Source organism: Brienomyrus brachyistius, chromosome 3 (assembly GCF_023856365.1).
Source record: "Brienomyrus brachyistius isolate T26 chromosome 3, BBRACH_0.4, whole genome shotgun sequence".
NCBI lineage: Eukaryota > Metazoa > Chordata > Actinopteri > Osteoglossiformes > Mormyridae > Brienomyrus > Brienomyrus brachyistius.
Window position 1 is genome coordinate 21,608,376 of NC_064535.1, and position 25,014 is coordinate 21,633,389.

General features: G+C 47.3%; 1 protein-coding gene across 4 annotated transcripts in view; it reads left to right on the top strand.

The window, feature by feature from the left end:
* kcnd2 (potassium voltage-gated channel, Shal-related subfamily, member 2) overlaps positions 1–25,014 on the top strand; it is a 200,418-nt gene that overhangs the window by 170,965 nt on the left and 4,439 nt on the right. For all 4 annotated transcript variants that reach the window (XM_049007418.1, XM_049007419.1, XM_049007420.1 and 1 more), the window contains one exon: positions 23,384–23,546. In XM_049007418.1, coding sequence (XP_048863375.1) covers positions 23,384–23,546 — 163 coding nt within the window. The remainder of the gene's footprint in view (positions 1–23,383; positions 23,547–25,014) is intronic.

Genomic DNA, 25,014 nt, shown 5'->3' on the forward strand with positions numbered 1-25,014 from the left:
TCTCCTCGGCCGTTCCCTCCAGGTTGACTTTACATGACCTTTAGTATGATTTCTGTGAGGCTTCTTGCAAGAATATATCCTGCAAAGCCCCTTTGTGATGTTCTGCCACATGTATGGTGCGCCGAAGAAGGTCCATTTTCACAGCGGTAGACATGTTGGACGTGGATTTCAGCCAACTCCTCTGACACAACAACTGCGAGACGTCGTTGACATTTATGGTGATGGTGTGTTTCTATCTATCATGGTATGCTGCATAATTAATTTTTGGCACAGTACCGTTTCACAAGTAAGTTTACACATATGTACTTGTGTGGCTGCAAATTATTTTGAAGAATTTTTTTAAGAGCTTCCTGTTATCAGTTCACAGTAACAGATCACTGTTGGTTAACTGGCATTATTGCTTTTTTGGCATATGTCAGTGTTTTATTTTGTCATCTGAACAAAATTCAATTCTCCTGAGGAAAGAGTTTTCAACCGTAAGAATATGACAAAGCTCCTCACCAAGAATGGAAGGACTGTCGCACAATAGTTCCCAAAGCAGGGCTATCCAAGGCCGTCGTACATTCCGAGCACTCATTTTTAAACCTTCATCCTGTTCCTCAAAGCCTTTGACAGCCTTGATGTGACAGATATCAGGAAAGGTTATTGCTGTCCCGCAGGCACTGCGCTATTTTGAAAGGACGCGTGAGCTTCCCCTCGAATGAATATTCATCTGCCTTCACCCGCACTTCCTGTGTTCACTGTAACTCCACGTACGGTAGTTTCCGATCAGCCTCTTCCCAGCAGTTTCACATAGCTACACACATATGCAGCTACTGTTTACACACCCGGACACACGTCATTTCAGCCTGCAAAAGGATTTGACTGTATTCTTTGCGGCTAAAAATTTATCGCTAATGCTAATATTCAACGGCAAACAAAACCACAGCAAAACCGCGTGTTGAGAGAGCGCCGTTGACGGTACTGACGGGTGTTTACATCCCCCCCCCCTGCCATTTATTTTTTCACTGAGCTGCAGTGTTACATGACAGTGTTACAGTGATGTGTAAGACCTGCCACCTACATCTCTTTACCACCAAACCCATACTCTACTCATCTACGGTTTGCTCGCCATCCAGTGCCGGCAGCCTACCCTCATATCTTCAAAAACTGCAGAAAAGAGCTTTAGCAGAATAGCGTGGCTTATTAAAAGCATTCATCTTCATGCAAAAGCTTTCATCGAGTATGCAAAAGCCAACAGATCACAGAGGATTGAAGGGCATTCAAATTCTCACTCAGGCTAATATGAAATTCTATATCTTAATGCTGTTTCATCATTAGTGGAAGTTGGCTGCGTTGTTTTGTCATTCAGGGCCGACATGGAGGATGGTATAGTCTTCAGTAGAATTGTCAGGCATTTTTCATTCAAGTCTGTCGTTTCTGTGCGCAGGAATCAATTGCGTTGGTTTCAGGACAGCACCTTCTCATATGACTATTGAATATACTAGGAACCCACATGCCCATACCTTATGGCAGAACTCATAGGCTGAGTTACCCCCCCAACCCCCTGTGAGAATAGTGTCAGGTTGATGGATACGGAAATCATCTCAGGCATTCATCATCTGTCACCTCAATTTGGGGTGTCAGTCTAATACATGATAGACATTCCATGTGTGCACGGGCCTTTGTTCCAAGGGCACTTAAGTACTTCCCCGAATCAATTATTTCCCTAATTGAACACATTTACACTTCTCTCTGGTACTGAAGGTGTAATTCCCTACCCTTTGATAATGGACAAGGTCATCTTACATAAGAAAGATTGAGTGGGACGCGTCACCGCCCCCCCACCCCCCTCAAAATTCCCCAGGGAAGCCATTCATAGTCGATATTTGACTTCAGCCTCACTGGGGTTTAATTTAAACACAATTCAATCCTCTGTAACTATTGGCTATCGATTAGCGCCGCAGAATCAATCTTCCCTTTAACTGACAGATTGATGTTTCTTGGGCCCGTGAGAAGGGTTGTGCACCTAATAGGTATTGATCTGTTAGAAAAAAGAAATTAGCTATAAAATAAGCCCGAAAAGGTACCCGAGGACGACTATGGAAACGTCTATATTTAATTATGTAGTAGAAACAATATTGAGAGTAATACCTTTAAGTCAGATATTAATGAATGACTGGGTTTATTGTAGATGAATTACGGATAGAGGCAGCAGGGAGGAGGATGAAGAGGAAATGAGTTGCAGGCCTGTATTGGCGCTTTTCCACTGCCACCAAGAACCGAGCCATACCTGGGCTGGAGCTGAGCTGCAGCGGTGCTGACCTGGACCTGCTTACTAGCTGAGCTGGCTGCATCATCACCATCTGAGTGGTGATAGAGCACAGAGATACCAGTGATCTGAATCAATATGCATGGATTATCTGAAGGAAAGAAGGGCATGTTCTATATATTATTCATTATTAGGAGTATCGCTCAACACCATGTACCGATGCATTCCCAATAACTCAGAATATTTCCTACCTCCTGCTTAAAGGAAAACTACAGAACAGCTGAATGGAAAGGATTCGTAACGCAAATTTATGCAAGCGAATGCTAATTCCACTAGCATTCGACGCAAACATAAGACGCCGATTCTCACAGACTTGCTGGCGGAAATTAGCACGTAGTAAATCGTGATGTGCACTGTGTGAACAGTAAAGCTTCTCTCCGGTTTTACATCGCTGCTTCTCTTCAAACCTGGCAATGCCTTTACCGACCCTTCTGCGGCGGCAAAACGCGGAGCGAGCTGGAATCGCGCTGTGACGAGTCTCTCTTAGCGGTACGGCTTGGTTCCTGTATGCCAGTGAAAAATCTGTGAAATTAAGAGAATACAGACCTCGGAGGATAGAAATGTGAAAGGCGAGTCCTAGAGAGGACTGACACTGGACAATGACCACAATTAAGAGAGGCGAGGTCATTGTGAAGCTTTGAATGGAGTCAGCGCAAAGCTCTTGTAGTATCGCAGGTATGGATTCAGCTTTATCCCTGCTGTTGTTGGACAGGGACTTTCTCCAGATGTATTGTCCTGGAGCTGCACGTGACATTTGGATTCATCTTCTCTCTGGTTGGGGTAGCTTGTTAGCTTTTTGGTAGCGCTGTAGTCCGAGACCTGTTTATTACTGAATGATCTCCAGGGCTGAAGCTGAAATCGCAGCTCTGCACCCTCTGTGAAGATAGCGCATGTTCTCCTTGTGTTGCGCTAGTAAATTGCCCTTAATGACTGTATGACTGACATCCCATCTCGGCTGTTCCTCTGTTCATCCTGAGATGGGCTCCATACAACCCTGATAGCTCCTGGCTCATTTTCCCCAAGCAACTCATCAAGTTCACATTTATATTTCAGGATATTTTACTTGTGATAGCCTGGTGTCTCCTGGGAGCCAAACAGGCAGTCTTTAGGTTATGAATCTGTGCTCTCAGTCACTTTGCCTTCTGCTTCTGTGGTATGTTCATGATTCATGTACCATAGAACTTCCGAAATTGAATAACCCCAGAACACATACAAACCCAGCTGCACGCTACTGGTATCGCTAATAGCTAAAAGGAGTTTTATACTGCTCAGAACGGCTAATTATTGAGTTATATTGACGGTATGGAAGGTCACGAGTTTATTATTATTATGTCCTCTGCTTAAACATCCATCCATGGATCATCTCGCTGCTGGGGGAGTCCGTGCCCCAGACTCTCGACTCTTTTTCTGTCCCCAAAATATAAATACTAAATATGCTACGCTCTCCAAGCCGGCTCCTTCCTGTCTGCGTTTTTCCTACCATGTTCCTGCCTTTTGTCGTCTATTCCTGGAAAGGGAGGAACTTTCTAATAAACCTGTTTATCGTCACAAGGTGCCGTTTGCTGCCCTAACTCTAGAAGCTCAGACAAGTGCTGCTTAGCCGTGATTCTGCGGACGGGATTCGCCTCTCAGCTTTCCAATTTCAAACGGAATGAGGGCAAACATTCGGATTTATGTAATTCTGACACTTTTCAATTTCAAATTGAGACTGGCATGCATTGGTGTTTGGTTAAAGATAAATCTTACTTACAGTAGCGTGAAAAGAGAATCTAAAACATAGTGTGGCCCCAGGTCTGGACTTCTTATATATATAATTGAGAAACAGCTGCTTTAAGACTTTTATAGATTTTCTTTTTCCGACGGGGGTCAGCAGCAGTGCAAGAAACTAGGAATGTCGTCAAAGCTTGTGATTTTAATGAGCTTTTTATTTTTCAATTACATAACAAATGTTGTCTTATTCTTATTTCAAGTTCCATGTTCCAGTATAAAAACCTGCCCTGATATTCATGTTCTTTCTAGAATGTTCATTGTAGTTCTTTGTAGAATGTTCATTGTAGTTCTTTGTAGAATGTTCATTGTAGTTCTTTGTAGAATGTTCATTGTAGTTCTTTGTAGAATGTTCATTGTAGTTCTTTGTAGAATGTTCATTGTAGTTCTTTGTAGAATGTTCATTGTAGTTCTTTGTAGAATGTTCATTGTAGTTCTTTGTAGAATGTTCATTGTAGTTCTTTGTAGAATGTTCATTGTAGTTCTTTGTAGAATGTTCATTGTAGTTCTTTGTAGAATGTTCATTGTAGTTCTTTGTAGAATGTTCATTGTAGTTCTTTGTAGAATGTTCATTGTAGTTCTTTGTAGAATGTTCATTGTAGTTCTTTGTAGAATGTTCATTGTAGTTCTTTGTAGAATGTTCATTGTAGTTCTTTGTAGAATGCCAGGCCGTTAATAAGGATGACACCAGCCTTTTCTCAGAATCCCTCAGCTGGTGGCTTAATGTCTTCTTCTATAAGCCCCCTCGGTGCTCTAAACCCCCCCCCATCCCACAGCCTACAGTAAAGGTATAGGCAAATTCACACCCTCCAACCACTTTAATTAAATAAAGGGTCTTTCCTGATTGATTTTCTCGGCCTTGGTTTCAAAATTTGCTGATAAACCAAACAGTACCTGTAAACATGATTGTCCCAGCAAACCGTTTCTATATTGGATATTTTGGTTTATCACTGAATATTCCTGCCAGGCAACGTTGTATTTTCCCTATGAGGTCGATTTTTAAAAATGACTATTTTTACAGTTCTGGAAGAAAAGGCCCTTCACTGATTCAACTAGCAGAGGGACCCGTATTCTTTGAGGCAAACAAGCAAGATTTTTCTCATTTTTGTCTGACAGCATTAACGCTAATCATTGTTGTTTAGTTTTCCATTCATTCTCCTTGCACACATCAACAGTTCTAGAACTTTCAAAACCTCAAATTCTCAGAGGCTAAAATGTTTTCATGAAATTAAACCTGGATGTAATATTATATTGAATTTTCCTAAAATAATTTTCTAGTTCTCAAATGTTGAAGAGATGAAGGTTATAGTCAGAACACCACTGACCATATAATTCTAGGTTTTATTTTCTCAGCTTCCAGACCCTAATTAAAGCCCGGTTCCTTCTTCCCCTTGCTGTGTCACATGGTCCACTGTTCCATCTGAAGCAGGTCTTTCAGTAATCTAATGCCCATGTACCATTTAACTTGTTATTTAAACACCGGTACTTTGCTCAGCGTTTATTGGATAACCATGACTAGAAGGTTATCATGTAGGTGATGAGAGGCCTGTCTGCATGAAAGACAGGACTGAAGTTTACCTTAGAGGTCATTTTCCACTCATTCTTGGTGTACTGGTGTTCAGTCGAGCTCATTTTCCAGAAATGCTTGGAGTCACTGTCTTGCTTCCATGCATCCATGCAGCTTTGACTTATTGTATTCTCTGGATGCGGGGGTGGGGGGGGTCCACATCACGCTTTTTTTGTGTTCCATGGCTCTGCTCCTTTTTTCCCCCATACCGGTGTTTCAAGGTCAAAATTAATTGAAAAGTTTTCCAGTCGTAAGCCTCCCCATGACTCACTGTGTACAGGACGGGGCTCGGGAAATTAATGTAAGCATACTACTTAAGGCCATCTTCAGCGTGCCGTAATCATTTAATGGGGCCTCTGTGTTTTATTAAACAGGAGAGCATAGATTCAATTTGGAGCATTTCAATCAAGTATTTAGTTAATTTATTATTTGAGATAAGCCATGAATATTAAGAGAATGCGGATGCCACTGTGCTAATCACAGTGGGAACAGCCGCCGATCAGTGAGTTTGAGTCAAATTAATGCGCAGCCGAGTTTTATAAATAGTACTATGGTTATTGATTACGTTTAAGGATGAAAAGGTGGGTCTGGGGATTCGCTGTGTTATGTGTTATGTCCCTCTGGATATTAATGCTGATTCGAACGTCATGAAAGCGGTCTGTGCTTTTGAAAGATTATAGCTTTTCGTGCTGGATTCATGGTGAGAAGCATCACCGCTTGCGGTGCCCAGGTCTTCAAATTCTCTGTGTGTTAATCAAGGCTGCATTTTTTTTTGTGGCGTTTCTTAGATTATTCCTGTGGAAACCCAGTGTTCGCTGTTCGTTTGTTAATCTGCTCTGGCAACATCACTGGCATCAAAATTATAGTGTCCAAGCCAATCGGTCAGTTCTGGTCATATTGTGCTCACACGGTGAATGTTAGTCTTTTAGGCACCGTGAGACTATCGTCTAGTTTTGCATCTACTTTCATATTGTTTTGCACTATCAGTATTATCTTTAGACTTCTGTAGATACATGAAGATGAACGGCATTGTTGCACATGGTCAATAAAGATCTCGCGTCTTGTAGTTTGCTTGTTTATGCAGTGAGTCTGAATATGAATCGGTTCCAGTTTCCAACAAGCATTCATGCCAAGTTCACCGTAAACATTCATGGTCTGATTAATGATGTGAAAATGGTGATGTGACGACTGCCATACCGGTATAATTAATGAACGTATGATTTGAACCGGAGGCTCCATTAACCACCTGAAACGCGAGCAAAAAACAATGGATCCTCCCTCTACATCTTATCTTTCTCGAGAAACATCACGCTCTGTCCATCTCTGTTAGGAATAATGAGATTTTTTTTGTACTTATATGTTCCTGTTTTATAAAATATTTATCTTGAACTTTAGCAAGGTCAGAATGGTCATATTTGCCCAGATGCCTAATGATGATTAATGTTTAGCGATGCCATAATATTTGTTGGATGTCTAAATGTTGGCCATCTCACTGTGCCGCTCTCGTCTTAAAATAGGATGGGGGAGAAAGCAGTCAAACTCTATGCACCTGTCAGCTGAATGCCATGGGGTCCGGTGGGGAAATCGCGGCATGTGGAACAGATGGAGAAATTTATAGTGATCCAAGGTGAATTAGCCAGAAGGTTGCCATCTCGCCTGTTACGCGGGCGGAGGAATGCAGCTCTCGTGGCCGACAGATGGAGTTATTTCAACGCTGTCTCGCCACGGAACGTTGTGGATGATGGCAGGAGCGGTGTCGCTGACCCCCTGTGCCCGGCCTTGTCTAGATCGCGGGATGGAAGGTCATTGGACCGTGGCTCTGGCCACCTGCTTGGTCGCTACTCTGATTTCCTCGGGGGTGGGATGCAAGGCCCAGAATAGAAGGCTCACACCTGTTCACTTCCTACCTGGGTGTAGTGAACCATCAGGTATTGTCACATCTGCCTACAAGGAGTTTAGCACCCCCAGTGGGACAGAGGGGTAACTTCAGCAGTGATGAGGTTTGTCTTTATTCTTTTCACACTTACAAGGAGGATTCTAGGGAAAATAACTCAGCTCTGTTCCCCACTGTTACAATTCGAAAGCTGTCAAAAGATCAAAGATGACAATGAGTTGGAGGACTGGGTGATTCTGTTTACCTCATTCCCGCATAGTTATTAATGCATTCGCTCTTTACAGCTCAGAGGAAACCTGGAAGGGAACGGATTTAGGGTCTTGTGGACTTCAGTGGTTTCTGCCAGGGGGAGAATCTGCAGTGGGATCCGCACCATGACTCACCGCACTGCGCGTCGTAGGAACGGAAACTGGAAGAAGGAGGAAGGCGGGCCTCATATACCATGCTAGCAGGAATGGGGCAGGCCTTGTGTGTTGGACACCAGACTGGTTTCCAGTTTATGGTGGGGTGGGGGGCGCACTCCGGGAGGGTCTAGCGTGGAGCCCACAAGCTGGCGATTCGGTGCTGGGGGTGGCGTGCAGGGAAACAGTCAGTCCTCCGTTAATGACTTATCCCGGAGCTCAGGTACTTCCTGTTCACTGGCTACGCTCAACCTGCACACGATACTCCGGAATCACATCCGTTTCAATTTCCAGCTACGCCGGCAGCCCTGGGCGCTCTCCCGTTGAAACGCTAAAATGAGCCCGCGCTCATTCTGTCGGGTCTGCATGTGCTGCTCGTATCCGACTCCTTTCGGCTGATGATGTTGTTGCTGTTGAAGTAATGCGGAATGTTTCAGGCGGTCTGCATAGTACGACTGAATCATTTAAGGCCTCCGGTCAGCCTCAAGCTGAGGAACAGCCACTCACCGCTGCCTGTTTCCCTCATCCGTCTTCTGAGTTCGTATCCTGGTCAAGGTCGTGGGAAAGCCTGGAGCCCGTCCCAGGAAGCGAAGGGCACAAGGCAGGGCTACGCGTTCACACACTACGAGCAGCACAGTCATGCCAATTAGCCTGACTGTGCGCCTTCGGACTGCGGGAGGAAACGGAAGCGCCTGCAGGAAACCCACATGATTTGGGAGGAACACACAGACTTTTCACCCAGGGCGGAGGTGAAACTCAAGCCCCGAACCTTGGAAGTGTGAGGCAAAGGCGATACCCACTGAGGTACCATGCTGCCCCCGTTTGCTTCAGAATAATAAAAAGATACAACCCTCTCCCCCCAAACTTATCTTTGGCATCCATTGGTAGAAAGACACAAATAACAACCTCCAGTGTAGTGGGGGGTGGGGGGGTGGTATGTAAAAAGCAGGAGCCAGCCAGGTCCAGGTGGGGGGGGAGTCTGGAGTGTGAAGTGGACCACTGGCTGTTGTATGAGCAGCCGTGTGTAACACCAGCAGGAACCTGGAGGCCAGAGCTACAGCAGAAGATATTGACTTTCAGGAAGCCAGCAATGTACAGTGTAGTGCACTATAATATAATATAACCCACTATATATAAAATATTATATATAATAGATGGCAGAATGGGGGGCAACCTCCCCAGGACGTTTAGAGATAGCCCCCAGGGGGAGTTTTACAGACCGGCGGTTCCTGTTCTCATTTCAGCTGACTGGGGAGGCCAAAATGAACCTGATTGGGTAATTCCCAGTTGAGGCGTTTACATGAAACATGACCTGATGTCTGTGCTCTCCACTACTAGCTAATCTTACTGCAGCGCGACCGTTGTACTGATCCAGGAGCAGTTTACCACGCTTCAGATGCGTAGTAATCTGGTGAGAGTCACTCGTGCTGGCTGCCGCTTCAGGCCACACTGCCATCCTTGTCCCCTGGGCACACAAGAGGGCATCCAGGTGCCATCCCCGTTCTCAAACCGAGAAGCGTGACCAAATAGTAGTCCACCTTCCACAGACAGGCTCCTTCTCGTTTAAAGCGGAAGGTTGGTAGAAGGTGGGGGGGACACGAGACGATCGGCATTCAGACGTCACCCAGTGTTAATTGGGCTGAAAGGGATTTGCGCAACAGGTCTGTGGAGGATCCTCGAGCGATGGGGGGGGGGGGGGGGATCTGTGCGAATCTGGCACAGAGCAGCAGTAAGAGGGAAAGCGAGCGAGGGAGACGACGCTATTTTAAGTCCTTATTAATGCATAACGTGACAGAGAGGCATAAATTTGCACCATCGGTCTCATGCTCCAGCCCCCCCCCCCCCCCCCCCCCCCGTCTCTGTAGCCAGAGCTGCTGCCATATGTCCCTAATTGGTCCTGTTTCCACCGCTTGTGGCCCGTTATGCTGTGGTGCCACTCGTAACGACTGACGCCGTCCCTGAAAACAACAGGTTTTAGCGCTGACTATGTGTTGGCAGGTACTGATGTTTGGTTTTTTTAATTAATGACAGTTTCCATACAGACGTGTAAATAAAAAAGGCAGCGACTGCGAGCGGCTGGTAACGCGGCTCAGCTCCAAAGCCTGTGCGCGTCACTCGCTCTTTTATTTACGCATCTCCGTCAGCGGCACCGCGTCTCCGGGGCGGCCTGCCTGCCCGTGTCCCTTTCTCTTTGTCTGAAGCGATTTGTAACCGGCCTAATGAGCTGCCTTGTTTGTGACTTTCCATGGACCCGGGGAGTCCCAGTGTGACTCGCCTGGGCAGCAGCGGCACCTTATTAAAAAAAACAGTGGGAGGAGGAGCCAAAATTAAACCTGTAAGGATGGCGGCCAGGGCTCTGGGTGGAATGGGATTTGGGTAATGGGACAGTTTGAGTGCAGCTGGGCCCCCCGGCTGGGGGAAGAGAGTGCAGTTTGAAGGAGTATGGGGCAAACAGACTGGCGAACCTAAGACCGAAGGACACGCAGGTGGACAGGCAGAGTATGGGACAGACAGACAGGTGGACGGGCTGATTAAGGTACAGACAGACAGGTGGACAGGCAGAGTAAGGGACAGACAGACAGGTGGACAGGCAGAGTAAGGAACAGACTCAATGAATTTAAATTTAACGTCATTCAGACAATATCACTTTTATTATCGGCAAGTACATTTGCTTGTACAAGGAATATGGTCTGTTTAACTAAACATTAAATACAGAATATATACAGAAATATAACAGTCTGATGCTGTGTAGAAGGTTAGCTAAGGTAGGTGTAGACAGACACACAGACATATTTATTTTGTGAACTGTACCCTTCTCCCTGGCGCAGTTTCATATGTCCGTCCTTGTCTCCGTCACTAATGACCGTATCCGCATGTCCTACTTGGGCCAGTGACCCTCACCTCTCCCGGCTGCTTCTCGGCCCGCCTCCATCACGAGTCCGGTTTTCTGGGTACACCGAACCCCTGAGAGCCGACGGAAGATTAATCACCAGCAATGGACGTACAATTTAACTGCGTGCAGGGAGGCCAAGAGAGGCGAGGCCTGTGGTGGATTTGAGGCCAGGGGAAACCCAAATGGGGGTGAGGGATGGGGGGATTCCGGCCTGTGGGGGCCGCCAGCTCCGCCGCTCAGCTACCGCTCCTCCCTCAAAGGCCTCTGCCTGACAGTCTGTGCCCCCCCCCCCCGGCCCGTTAGCATCTCCAGCTTTTTCTGAATGGAGCTGTCACAGTAGCTCTGGAAAAGATTCAGTAAAGTAACCCCCACCCCCCCCCACCCCACCCCACCCCACCCCACCCCGCTCCACGGCTGCTCTCACACGCCTGCTTTCTGTCTCTGTTACCGTGTCCTAATCTGTGCCTCCGATGACTCTCAGGATCCCTGACCAGATGGCTGGCTCAATCTGATATCTCCACTCGACTCCACGCTAACGAAGGTTAACTCCCCACCACACCCACGAAAGCACTGGCACACCGTCATCCACGATACCCGCGCCGAGCCGCTCATGGTGGAGGACTGATCCAGCACCGGCGGACCTAATTATTCAGGTTCATGAGAACATTTATGTAGGGTACCACTACCGGTTCCTAATTAACGGTGCCGTTCTCCGAATGCACGGATCCGTGAATTGGCTGCAGGCTCCAGCTAGAACATTCGCAGTTAATCCTTTTAGGCCGTGCAGACTCCTCGGCGCTGGACGTGACATTTCAGGCTCCGGACTTTCTCCGCTCTAGATTTATAGGCGTCATTTACAGGAGGGAAAAGGCAAATCTATCATTTGCTGAATCATTCCGATTTACATTATTTATGTGTCATGCCAGTGGTCTTTGTGTGGGGGGAAAAAGTTCCCGGATTCAGAGCCACATTAAAGTCCTTTTGCAGGATTTGTGTGCATCTACGTATATGTAATAGATATATAGTGTTTATTTGCTTGTGCTTTTACGTGTTGAAGTTTTCAGTATGAGACGGCCCCCTAGTGGTCAATAGTTGGCCTCACACCCAGAATCCACAGCGCCAACCTGCGCTTCTTATCCTCCCTAATGCCGATATATATGCGTTCCATAATTAAAAAGATAGAAAATCTTTTTAGAACGCCAAAGAAATCATGAAAAATGATGGGGTTTGAACCTGAAAGAGAACTTCTTTTGAGGGTGTGGCTGGTGATAGTCCAACTCCCATCTGAAACATGTTATTTTGGTGTAATAGTAGAGTGGGTGGGGCTTCAATCATTGTCCACCATGTTGAAAAGCAGAGTGATGCAAAACACCTCAGTCCAAACCTGAACCCCTGGCAAAGCAGTAAGAACGAGTCTCCAGTCCTGCACAGAACGTCTGCTGCTCCCTGTTGTCTCCTGAATAATGCCAGCAGATATCTGGGTCTGTGTGAACCATGAAGGATGACCTGGGAGTGTTCCTTCTGCATGAGGACTCCATCTGAATAAAATAGATGGATCAGAACCTCAGCTGCCTGCCCTGCAAAGGAGCGTCGTAAAGATGGATGAAGGTGTCTTCTATTTGGGACGACTTGCTGATCGCTCCGGGTGCAAACACCTGTTAGGTCATCTGGTGTGGGGCATATATACGCAGGAAGAGAACAAAAATAGACAGAGGGCTTGTGAATCGCAAACATTGCTCATGCATTTAAAACTTTGGAGGTTCTTGTGCTGCCTGGGATGGCAGTGATCGGAATTGATTCTGGACCCATTGGTCGTTATGACTGGATCAGATGTACCAAGTGGTCCGAAGGAGAAGTAGGTTGTGTCATGTCTTTCACAACAAAACAGAAAAGCTGACAAGTGACACTTGTGCACGTGTTTGTCTGTGTGCTTGACACCATAGCTTCTAGTTGCTGAAGAACAGGCCGCGTCCACCATCAAGGCAAAATATCGAATCCATGTTAAGCACTTATTTTATTTCAGGCCTGTAAGGTGTTTGACCCATGGCACAGGAGAAGCCTGTTGATAGATTGTCCAAATCCTCTCCCACTGCAGCCCGGAGCCTTTTCTCATGAAATCGTAACGAGCAGGAGCCGTCCACAAGAGTCATTCCGGATTTGCAGGGCAGCTGATATATAGCCGCATCTCCGCGGTTGGGGCCTGCCCCCGCTTCGGTCGACAGAGCCGCGCTTTCGCCATGGAAACTGAGCCTATTTGGTCTTTACCTCTCACAGGTCCCCCCCCTTCAGCCGATTGGCTGATGTGGGTGCCTGTCACGCTTCATAGCCAATGAAGTATCCAGATGTGAGCTTGTCCTCCTGGGTGGAGGCCCTCGGACAACGCAGATGCTGTTCCGTCCTCCAATTATCTCCGCTGGCTTGGAGCGGAGGGCGCGTCTGCCTTGCTCTCCTCCCGCGGCTACGCACACGTGGCTCCGCTTCCTTCCAAACTAATTTATGCACCTCCGCCCGGGGGCGCGGCAGGGAATCAATACCAGAGGACCCAAAACAGATTGCGTCCGGGCAGGTGGTGGCTAGACGTGATGCGCAGGCTGTTCCAGTACCGCCAGAGCTCATCGTAACACATGGGCCGGACGGGGCGTGCCCACCGGGTCACCGACCCCGGCGACGCCCCTGGCGACAGCGAATCGGCCCCCTTTAGGTTTCTGCATGTCCGAGAACGCGTTGTCCCTCGACCCCCTCCAGAATAATCAATAACCGTAGTGATTTAATCCATTTTTAATCTCTCGGTCATGCCATGGAACGTGATCATTAATCCGCTAAGCGTCTGGGCCCCTATGGCGGCGGCGTGTCAGGTGAATTGATGGCGTCGGTGGACTGAGACCGCATTTCAGCAAAGGGCTCCATTTACGAAATGGCTCTTATTCTGTGTTCCCATTCTCTGTGTCAGACCGCTATATTTAACTCTTCCCTTTTTAATTCCTACACATTAACTGGTCTGACCGTTATAAATGTCTGACCCAAAATTGTGCACATTCTTTTTTTGAATGAGGGCACCCCTCCCCATCCCCCCCACCCCCCCACCATCAAGAGCGTTGCAATCATGGGACAGTCCCAAGCCTGTCAGTCTAATAGGGTGTTTGCATCGAGAGATCTCATGATCTTTCAATCTGGGAAACGAGAAAGACTCATCTGCCCTGTCAGTCCAGCGCATGGAAATGATGTCATCACAGAGTGCCGCCCGAGCACCTGTTATGCAACTGGCTTCTGCCCAATCGCTAAGAGGCGATGTGTGTCACGAAAGGCCAATTTAGCTAATTATGACAATACTGTTGAAAAATGAGTAGCAGCACATTTCAGTGACAGGAGTCGCCTTCGTAGAAGTTGAAGCCGAAGGTTGCAGAGCTGTATCTCGGGATGCTTTGCTGCGTGTCGTAGCCTGACGTAGACATTGTCCAGCATAAGCAGGCTAATCAGCAGCCAACGGGCCTGAACCTCCGGCCTCCTCCTAGATTCTGCCCTTCCTCTATGGCAGTGGCCCGGTGCTCTGTCAAATCCGGTTGGAGCTGTTTTTGGGTTTGGACGGTTTTACAGACGATGCGATTCCATAACATAAGCGCCAGTAGACTCACCGTGATAGAAATCGATCTTTCCGACCTGCCGGCTATCCTTATCTCACGAGCCTCTTCTGACGACATCAGATAGTAAGACATTTACAAAGAGGCAAGAAAATAACACAAATATATACAGTTCAGCTCGGGTATCAGCCTTGCGGCCATTTGTGAAATTAAGAAAAATGTCCGTAATGTATTATTAATTGAGCAGAAACACAGACATTTGCTGTCACTCAGAGGCACCGACAGACAATTTATAAGGGAGGTTTTAGCTAACAGGCTATGAGTGGTGGAGGGTTTTCCAGGGGTCTTGCATGAAGCTGCGGTCTTTGCTTGCCGTGTTCATGACTCATGGTGTCGGCGAGCTGGAATTGTGATGTGGTCCCTGCATGTGCCACACCACATGGGGGGGGGGGTGGTGAAAGGCAGATCCGTGAGACCTGGACTCAGGCCAAGCCAGCGCAGCCGCCCTCAGCCTCAGGATGAGCACAGTTGCTTGCTGACTGGCACGTCTAGAGAGCAGTCGTGGCTCCTTGCTGGTGGATGGCGTCCGGGGGCACAGACTGTGAAGCCGCGAGCGCCTTAGCACCTAGCGGTAAGTCCCCCCAACACAAAGTCACCTTCCGCCGGTGCCACCGTTGCGCGGGTAATGAGCCGTCCGCTCCGGCTCCCTGCCCCGCGCTGACACACCCCTCCCGATCTCCATCCTGGTCCCCCCCCAGTCTCCTTCATCTCTCATACCGCCCACGGCACCTTCCCATCAGCCCATTTGATCAGCCATGACGCGACACCCCTGCGGTCTGGCCGTGTCGTCCCAGTCGTCACGCGCCCGTCTGCCGGTTGCCATGGCGCTCAGCGTGCTTCTACCTGTGAACCTTCCATCGTCCTTCTCCGTGGTTAGCAATAAACGCTGAAGGCTTTTAAATTAGTCTTTAGTAGAATTCATTTGTCCCCTTTGGGCTATATAGGCAGTTGATTAGTGCTTAATCTGCTAAGTCAGTTGAAAGTGCATCAACTACAGTCGATTCATCTCATACAAAAGTTTTCTTAGTCCATCCATCCATCCATCTTATATGGCCTGGATCGTTTTTGCTAAATCCCTCTAGACCAGTGTTTCCCAATCCTGTCCTCAGGGACCCACAGACGGTCCAGGTTTTTGCTTCCTCCCAGCTCCCTGCCAGACAATCCACATTATAGACGGGAGGGAGCAAAAACACGGACTGTCTGTGGGTCCCTGAGGACCGGATTGGGAAACACCCATCTAGCATGTCCATCGCAAGGCTGCGCTGGCTGATGCTGGGATTCCTAAACATTTTAGCACAGAGAGAAGTGCAGGTGAGCAGCAAGTTAGAAATCCCACATAAAGCTGCCTTAATGGGCGTCTTTTTGGAGATGTACAGTCGTTACGGCCTTTTAGCGTTGGGTAACTTCACCATCCTCATAGACCTTTAGTAATCCTCCCCCAGGGCCGCAATTTTCTCAGGCTATGGGGGGAGTAGGTGTATTCACTGCCTCCCTGTAATGGATATAATCAGTCATTGGCTTTATCACTCTGGGACACGGGGAACGTTTTGAAGGCGACTCGGAGGACGGCCCCCTGGGAAGAAGGCCCCAACCACCCCGACGTTAGAAGTAGGAAAAACTCTATTTCGTTGCTATTATCATAGTTGCAGTAATTGTTGTGAGAGTTATTTTCCACTTTGGCTGCATTGAGTGTTGGCATTCAGCCCACGTGCACCAAACAAAGGGAACTGTTTACGCCCGGAAATTATCGCTATTATGCTGATTATTTTGAGTTGTTTTAAAGCGCAAGCTAATGCACGACCGAGGGAAGTGACAAACCTCCCCAGGCTAGACTGCTGACCCAGAGTGGAAAGATGCAGAGGCCTCAGCTCTGGTGGGGAAGCAGCGCCGGTTTGTTCACAGGCTAACAATCGCTCGTGAGACAGGCAGAAGGCTGACTAGCTGTCTGCCTGCGCCAGCGACCGCGGTAGAATATGTGTTCTTGCCCGTGAGTGACTTTAAGCAGATGCGTGTGTGGGAGTGTGTATGTGTAACTCAGGAATGTGAGAGAGAATGTGGTGGGTTCTGCGCGCTTTTGGCCGGCACAGTGCTGCAGTGGGCAGTGCTGTCGAGTCGCACCATAAGGGCAGCGGGTTCGAATCCCGCCTCCGCTCGCATTATGTGTTGTCTGCCTATCTTCTCTGCGTCACAGGGGTTTTGTCCTGCAGCTGTGCCCTTTCTGTTGAGTGGAATGGAATGGGACGACCCCCCCCCCCCCCCACCGTCAATCCTGCACATTGATGGTCGATGGCTGGATGGATGGTTTTAAAATGTGTAGAATAGGCTATCGGGAAGTTGAACATCTCCATTGGGGTCAGTGTGGACGCTCACACACACCTCCTCCTCCTTTTCCAGCACTCTGCATTGGACGCACCATTAATGCCTCTTCCTCACTGACCTGAGACCTGTGTGAAACACAGCAGGGTGTTTCATACATTAATGACTGCATTCAGTCTCCATTTAAATGGGAAACCCAAAGGCCGTAAAACTCGCACTATTTTAGCCCGTTAAGGTGATAAGTCCTTACTGACAGGTTTGTAATGCAGGAATTAAAGTGTGGGCTCTGGATCTCATATCGCGGTTTGCTTCGAACCGGGAGCTGAGCAGCTGTCATCAGGGGCTGGTCTGCGGCTATGAAACTGTGAGGTGTGTATAAATAAATAAATCTCTGAGCTCTGTAATTAGCTAGCAGAACGGGGATCCCAAGGGGGGACCACACGGGGGCTGGATACTGGATGCTAACATCGTACTCACAGGTGCTAATGTGACCGGGTTTAGTTTCTGTAATTCATTCAACTTCTCATTAAAAGATGCCCGAAGAGGCTTTTCGAAGATCTGCCCATCCATCTCGCAGCTGCTTATCCAGTACAAGATCGCGATGAGCCTGTAGCGTGTCCCAGGAAGCACAGGGCAGATCAGGGGCACACCTGTCCATCTCAGGGTAAACATGCTGTCACAATCACACTCCAGGGACAATTATTGAGATCCAGACTCATCGAGCTGCACGTTATTGGGCTGATGGAGGCTGCTTGAGTATGCAGAGGAAAATAGTGCGAACACGGGGAGGTTGTGTGCATACACAAAGGCAGGGGCAGGAGCTCCACTCAAACAGAGTGGTGCAGTATGGATAGTTATAGGTTGCATTGCTATGTTATGTTGTAAGACGCTGTTTCCGATTGCTGTCCTTGGGGAACCATGGATGTCCACGTTTTTGCTCCCAGACAGACAGCCCACATGGTTGCAAAAATGTGAGCTGTCTGCAGGTCCCCAAAGACCGGAAACACGTTTTTAAGGACATGATTTTACCCGTTGAAATGCACAGATTGCACGTTCCTCTGAGTGAGACAGGGTGGAGATGATTGACTCCATATGAGCTCCCCACTTGTCCGAAACCATAGGAGGTACGTGTTGCTGCAGGTTAACAGAGTCGTCCATCCTAATACAGCTATTCATCTTGTATGCAGAAGGTTTAATGACAGAAAGTAGACCAGTTGGTTCTAGATTGATGAAGGAACATCAATGACCTTCAAAATGCTGACGACATCATAATTATAGTGGGAAATGAGGATCTGAAGAGTTAAAGGCGGCAAAGAAAACACAGGGTATGACCATAAGATTAGCAGCTTAACATTAGTGCTGAGAGTTAAGATATAGAGATTGTAGAAGCTTTCGGCTTCTTGGGACAATCATCCAGAATGAAGAATCCAGCAGTCAAAAAATACATCACAGACATACATTTGGAAGAGCTACAGTGAAAGAGAAGAAGAAAGCTTCAAGATCACTGATGTATGTCTCAGAACTAAGATCTGAATTGTTCAAAGATGATATGGCCCATGATTCTTTATGGATGTAAAAATTGAACAATGGAGATACTCAGAGAAGAGTATTGACATCTCTGATCCTTGTTGCTGGATAAAACTTCTAAGAGAACCGGACCACGACGGAAAGAAAAACTAGTGAATTCTTGATCAAATCAAGCCTGAATTTTCACTCGGAGCACAAATGGCCAGTCTTAAGCTGCTTATTTTGATCTTATTTTTAGCACAACGCGAGAAGATCCAGTGCATTGGCACAAACCATAATGCTTAGAAAAGATGAAGGTCAAAGGGGGTTATTCCACAAAGCAGGATTTCTCAGTTAGCTGGATTAGCGGATGACTAGCAACAGGATGGACACATTCAGTCATCACAATGGTGAATGTTCCCGTAGGGAGCCTGAGGAAGCAGACAGAGCACAGGACCTTCTGGCAGAATGCCAGCTAAATGCTCTCCCTGAGTCTGCATCCACATTACAGCACCCAATGATAATAATAGTAATAGCAATAACAAAAGCCTGATACAGCTCAGCACGAACACAAATTAGCACCTCATGCTAAATGTCAAACTGCGATTGTGAGGGAGCCAATGGGATGACAGCCTCAGGTGAATTATCCTATTTGTGTTAATCAAGACGGACAATTTCATCAACTCACATTTTCTGCTCTCCATAAATCACTCTGTCAGTGCTTGTAGCGCATCTCTGCCAAAGCAATAGAATTTGAGATAAAACATGCGTCTTACATCATCGCCAGCTTTCTGTAAATTTTCTTGTTGTCCCGCTTGTCCCCAATAGTGGGGAAGTTTCTTACAAAATTAATCCATTACAGACGGAGATGGAAAGTTCAGGTCCAGAAAGTACAAATCCAACCAGTGTCAACCAACCAGTTGCGTGTAAAGAGTCACGGTCACAGTACTCAACTGGTTGGTTGGTACTTCCTGGACCTGAACTTTCCATCTCCGTCTGTAATGGATTAATTTTGTGAGTAACTTCCCCAACACTACTTGTTTCCTGCTGGAGGTGCTGCATCCACTGAAAAACAGTCCCAGTCCAAGGTTAACGGTCAGCATTATGTTGACAGCGGGTAACTGAGATTATCATTATCACCTGACCGGCAAGCCAGGCTTTGGGCAGTAAGTCCATCAAACCCAAACAGGAAGCTTATCTGCAGAGAGTGGAGGGCGCTTCAGGCTGGGATTGCTGGGATAGGATGAGTGCTTTCTAATTAAACAATCATTAAACCATAGTCATTGATCATGCCACAGAAGAGCAATCGTTCTCACAGCCAGAAGGGCTAAATCGATGATGATTTCTGATGCGAACTTGTAGAAGATTTCAGTTGATTATCTACCCACATTTATTGGGCCTTAGTATGTGTCTGTTGTGTTTTTCTGCCTTAAATAGTGTGTTTAATTATTACATGGCTGCGATTCATTTGAAGTACTTCTCTCTTGAAAAGAAAAGGTTTTAGCCGTGGTGAATCCTATACAGACTGCGCTGGTAAATAAGATTGTGTAAATACCTCGCGTTTGGGAAAGGTAACGCTGTCAGTTTTAGCTGGACATGTTTGCACAGCTTAATGAGCTCAGTTTGAAGCTGATTTATGAATATTTATACCTGCCTAAAAAATGGCAAGAAAATACATCTAACTCTGTGGGCCGCTGTTTCTGTGCGTTGAAATTTTAATGGATGCCCATTTTACTCTCCTTGAACACCCAGTAGCAATTAATGTACTACTGGGATTTAAGTGGTGCTTTCACTGAAATGCAGCTATTTTATTAACTATTCCTGTAGTCTGACTGCACCAAATATCAGCTAAAGTAATAAAATAATCTTTTCTAGATGACAGCAGAATAAAAGACTCTCCATGATATGGCAGAAGATAAAATAGTTAAGAAAACAAAGACCATTTCACTGTTCACGGGGCGTGTAATACAATTTTCTTTCACAATGTAGGATTTCACATAGCAAAGGGGAAAAACTTAATATCATTCTTGGTGGAATTTATCTTTCAGACATATTTACAAATTTGCGAAAGGTTGCAAAATATATGGCCAACACTTAAAGTTGAATCTGTTACAAAAGCTCATTACTTTAACGGCTGAAGTGATGGGATCATTCGACTGCAGTGTCTCGTTAATGTGACGTGAATCATAGAAGCAGGAGAGACTGTAATCGATAAGATTTTAAGTGTTTTGATGGCGTCTGCATTTGTGAGTTTACAGTCGATGCTGGGAAGGATCACAGAAAGCATGGCTGCAGATTTTCCTAAGATCTTTAATGACAAGGATCTGATTATCTGTGCATTGATCAGAATAATAAATTAGCTGGTCATCTTGTATGGGCGGATCTGCAGTGGGAGCAGCTCTGTACTCATGCATGTTCTGAGGAGACTTGAATGACCTTGGAGGGTTTGTATACCTGCACTGTTCCCTGGACATGAGCGCATCACCTCTCAGGCTTGATATAATTTTACCATGAGATCCAGAGGTAGCTGAGGAAAGCGAAGGTATGAGCCGCACCAGCAGGGGACCCCCTGCTCCGATGGTCATCCTCAGGTCAGCTGGCCGTGAAGCTTCACTGAGTCACTAATGAGCCAGTACCCACTGCATGTCCAGGTAGGACCAGCGTTATTAGACAGCAGCTGGTGCTGATATCTGGAATACACGGATCACAGTGGGTCATAGTGGGTCATGGCGGGTAGCAGTGGGTCACGGCGGGTAGCAGTGGGTCACGGTAGGTAGCAGTGGGTCACAGTGGGTCACGGTGGGTAGCAATGGGTCACAGTGGGTCACGGCGGGTAGCAGTGGGTCACGGTGGGTAGCAGTGGGTCACGGTGGGTCACGGCGGGTAGCAGTGGGTCACAGCGGGTAGCAGTGGGTCACGGCGGGTAGCAGTGGGTCATGGTGGGTAGCAATTGGTCCTACAGGCGTACAGAGGGTATTAGTCAGTCACAGTGGATAACAGTAGAGTACAGTGGGTGACAGTGGCTAGCAGTAGATCTCAGTGTGTCACAGTGGTTAGCAGTGAATTACAGTGGGTGAATGTGGTCTTAGTGTCTGATCAGGTCACCATCTCCTCTTTGTTCCTCCACCACAGAATGTCAGCTAAATGCAGGAGCTGCTGTTTTCCTTCACTTTCCTGGTTTTTATATGTAAATAGGGCGCAGTTTGAATCGAGACGGCCTGCGATGCCTGGTTATCCGCACTGCTTAGCAGCATCCAGGCCATAGCGCTCATGTGAGGCCCCGCCCACTCCGACCTCATTGTCAGTACAGCATTCATCAGAAATGTCAGCGTCCTTCTCATCTTCCCTATGCTGTTACTGAGTGATTTTCATCTCAGCAAATAGCTTCTGTTTGTTGAGGATCCCATGCCCTGCTCTGCTAAAGCGAGTAACCGGCCGGGGCCCGCCCACGGAAATTATAGGAAATTGCATCGCTTCTCGGGTTAATTAGGAGGCTGTCGTACTTAATAGCACATGACAGAGAGCAGCGTAAAAATTACAAACAGGAAGGCAAATTAGCAAAGGCATCGTAGCCTAGCAGCCAATACCAGCGGGCGGGGGGGGGTTTAGCCATAGGTCACACAGATTTCCAGGATGGGAGGGAGATCGTCTTAGAACGAAGGTGATGGAGGGGCATTATCTGATCGTGAGGATGCAATAAGCAGACAGCCTATTGCCTACACTTGGAGATCAATGGCTGATCCAGAGAATCATGATATAAAACCTCTATCTAGACAGCTACATACACAGTATATATATATTTATATTTTCTCCACTCTGTTGCATCAGTCATAATTGGAAAGCTTATGCTTATATACACACACATACATACATTTATCAATAGACCTTACATACATATACACCAAAGGAACAAGAGACAGAACAGAGAGGTTTCAGTGTATCTGCACAAATGATGTTTCCTGTGTCCCAGGAGGGAAATGCTACACAAACGGGTTACATAATCAGATTAATATGTTCATATACACATATACCTACATATATCAATGCAATTTACATACACATAAACCAAAGGAGCAATCCCTATGTCCTGTGTAAGAAAAGTGATGCCTGAGGCCCTTTTATGCTGCCTGAGGTCATTCTGTGACCGCCCACGGGTTAAATTTACACACACACAAGGTTTCCCACAATCCACCTGTGCTGGTCTAACCCACCACATCTTTAATTCCTTCCAAGTCTTAATCCAAGGCCTCCGATTGCCCGGAAGAGAGCTGGTCCCTGTTTGGGTTATAGCACACGCTCGGTGATGACATCACTCAGGCGTCATCCCGCCAGTAGCTGTGGTTAGCAGCTACCGTGGTTTGAAACTCAAGCAGATCCTGCAGGCTGTCATCCATCATCGGGGGTCCGTGGTGTGGCTGGGGGGGGGTTGGGGCGGGGGACAGCAGGATTTACATTTGCGTTCCTGGAAGCCCACGACAGCCCCGGCGAGGTGCGGACCTCACTGTCCGTGCCAAACCCTGGCTTAGCACATTTTTTTTACAGCCCAGCGGTCACGAGTGCTGGGGCCAGGGGGGCACTTCCGAACCACCCCATCCCGAGCAAAGCCCCCGTCACTTTGCTGAGTGGCAGTTTCCCTTGGTCCTTCCAAGTTCGCTGTGTCATCTTCTGCTCCAGGAACATTTCTGATCTAGCGGTGATTCATGACGTTTCCACATGTTGTTTTCTTCTGGGAGGGAGGATGTTGGAAAAATTCTGTGTGTCAGGCCATAGAAGGATCTGATCTTAGATGGAGGGACCCCCCCCCCCCCCCCCCCCGGGAGTGATGCTGCTCTTTTGCTGTCTTTGTGATGTTTGACTCTTCAACTTTGTGAGTGAATTATTATGTTTGAAGTAAATGTATCTTTATGGATTCAGACGCCATGAATAAGTAACGATCCAAGCAGATCCACAGCAAACTGCATGTCTGTTTTTCTAATGAACTTTAGTGGCATGTGGGTCTGTGCTGGAACATGTCAATTAAATATAATGTTCATATGGAACCTGCTAGAACATTAGGTCAGCACAACCCCTCACTTCTCTCTGCATTACAGGTATGGCGACATGGTGCCTAAAACCATTGTGGGGAAGATCTTTGGCTCAATCTGCTCCCTGAGCGGAGTCCTGGTCATCGCCCTGCCTGTCCCCGTGATCGTCTCCAACTTCAGCCGCATCTACCACCAGAGTCAGCGTGCGGAGAAGCGTCGAGCCCAAAAGGTACCACACAGCATTCCCATTTTCTGCATTTGTTCCACATAATCGTCAGGGTGGTGCTGTAATATCAAAACTGTGTCCTTTTAAAAGCCTCTGTGAAGAGCCATTATTTTCAGTTTTAGATAATTGATATATGGCATTCTGTGAGGCAGTGGGAGAAAGTGGCTGAAAATCCCCCAGACCAAAGAGAAATCTTCAGACCAGCACAGGTGGATTGTGGGAAACCTCATGCGTGTGATGTAAATTTAACCCGTGGGCGGTCACAGAATGACCTCAGACAGCTTAAAAATGGCCTCAGGCTTCACTTTATTTATACAGGACATAGGGATTGCTCCTTTGGTTTATGTGTATGTAAGTTGCATTGATATATGTAGGTATAGGTGTATATGAACATATTGATCTGATTATGTAACCCATTTGTGCAGATACACTGAACCCTCTCTCTTCTTAAAGCCCCGGTAGATTATCACTGTTAGAGGACTTTTATGCTGAAATGTGGCTCTGGTTTTATGCTTGGGACAGGGCCAGGTGGGGGTGGTATTAAGGCCGGAGGGGGGGGGTGGCTGGAGGGCGCAGGGGGCCCCCCTCAGGGGTCCTCCCGAGAATTTATTTCTGAAGCGACACGATATCACATGGAGACCCGCTACTGGCTCCCAGCTCTCAATTTAGAAGGTTTAGTCTCTGCTCTACACAAGAGGCCCCCCGGGCTAGAAGGACAACGTCACCCAGTGCCGCACGGGACACAGCTGAGAAAGCAGTAGGCCAGTGCTCCCAATAACAATAATCTGTTTTTCCAGTTAACCCGGGAATGCTCAATGAAGCAAGGGGAGCACTGGGAGTGAGGAGAAGCTAAAAATATGTTCAAGAGTTCAGGAGAAATGCAAAGGACAGCGAGAGTTTGCTGTGTATTTACACAGTGTGAGCTTGGGCAGTTAAAGACAGAGGAAGTGGAAATAAACCTGTCGTGTGTCTGTGTATGTGTGCGTGTGTGCATGCATGTGTGTGTGTGTGTGTGTGCATGTATGTGTGCGTATGTGCGTTTGTACATGCACGTGTGTGCGCACATGCTTGTTTGTGTGTGTGTGTGTGCGTGTGTGTGTGTGTGTGTGTGCGTGCATGTGTGCGTGCATGCATGTGTGTGCGTGTGGGTGCGTGTGTGCATGCATGTGTGTGTGTGTGTGTGTGCATGTATGTGTGCGTATGTGCGTTTGTACATGCACGTGTGTGCGCACATGCTTGTTTGTGTGTGTGTGTGTGCGTGTGTGTGTGTGTGTGTGTGCGTGCATGTGTGCGTGCATGCATGTGTGTGTGTGTGTGTGTGTGTGTGTGTGTGTGTGTGTGTGTGTGCGTGTATGTTTGTGTGTGTGTGTGTGTGTGTGTGTGTGTGTGTGTGTGTGTGTGTGTGTGTGTGTGTGTGTGTGTGTGTGCGTTTTCCCACCCGGGGTGCATACTTTCCATGCCTCTTTGTGTC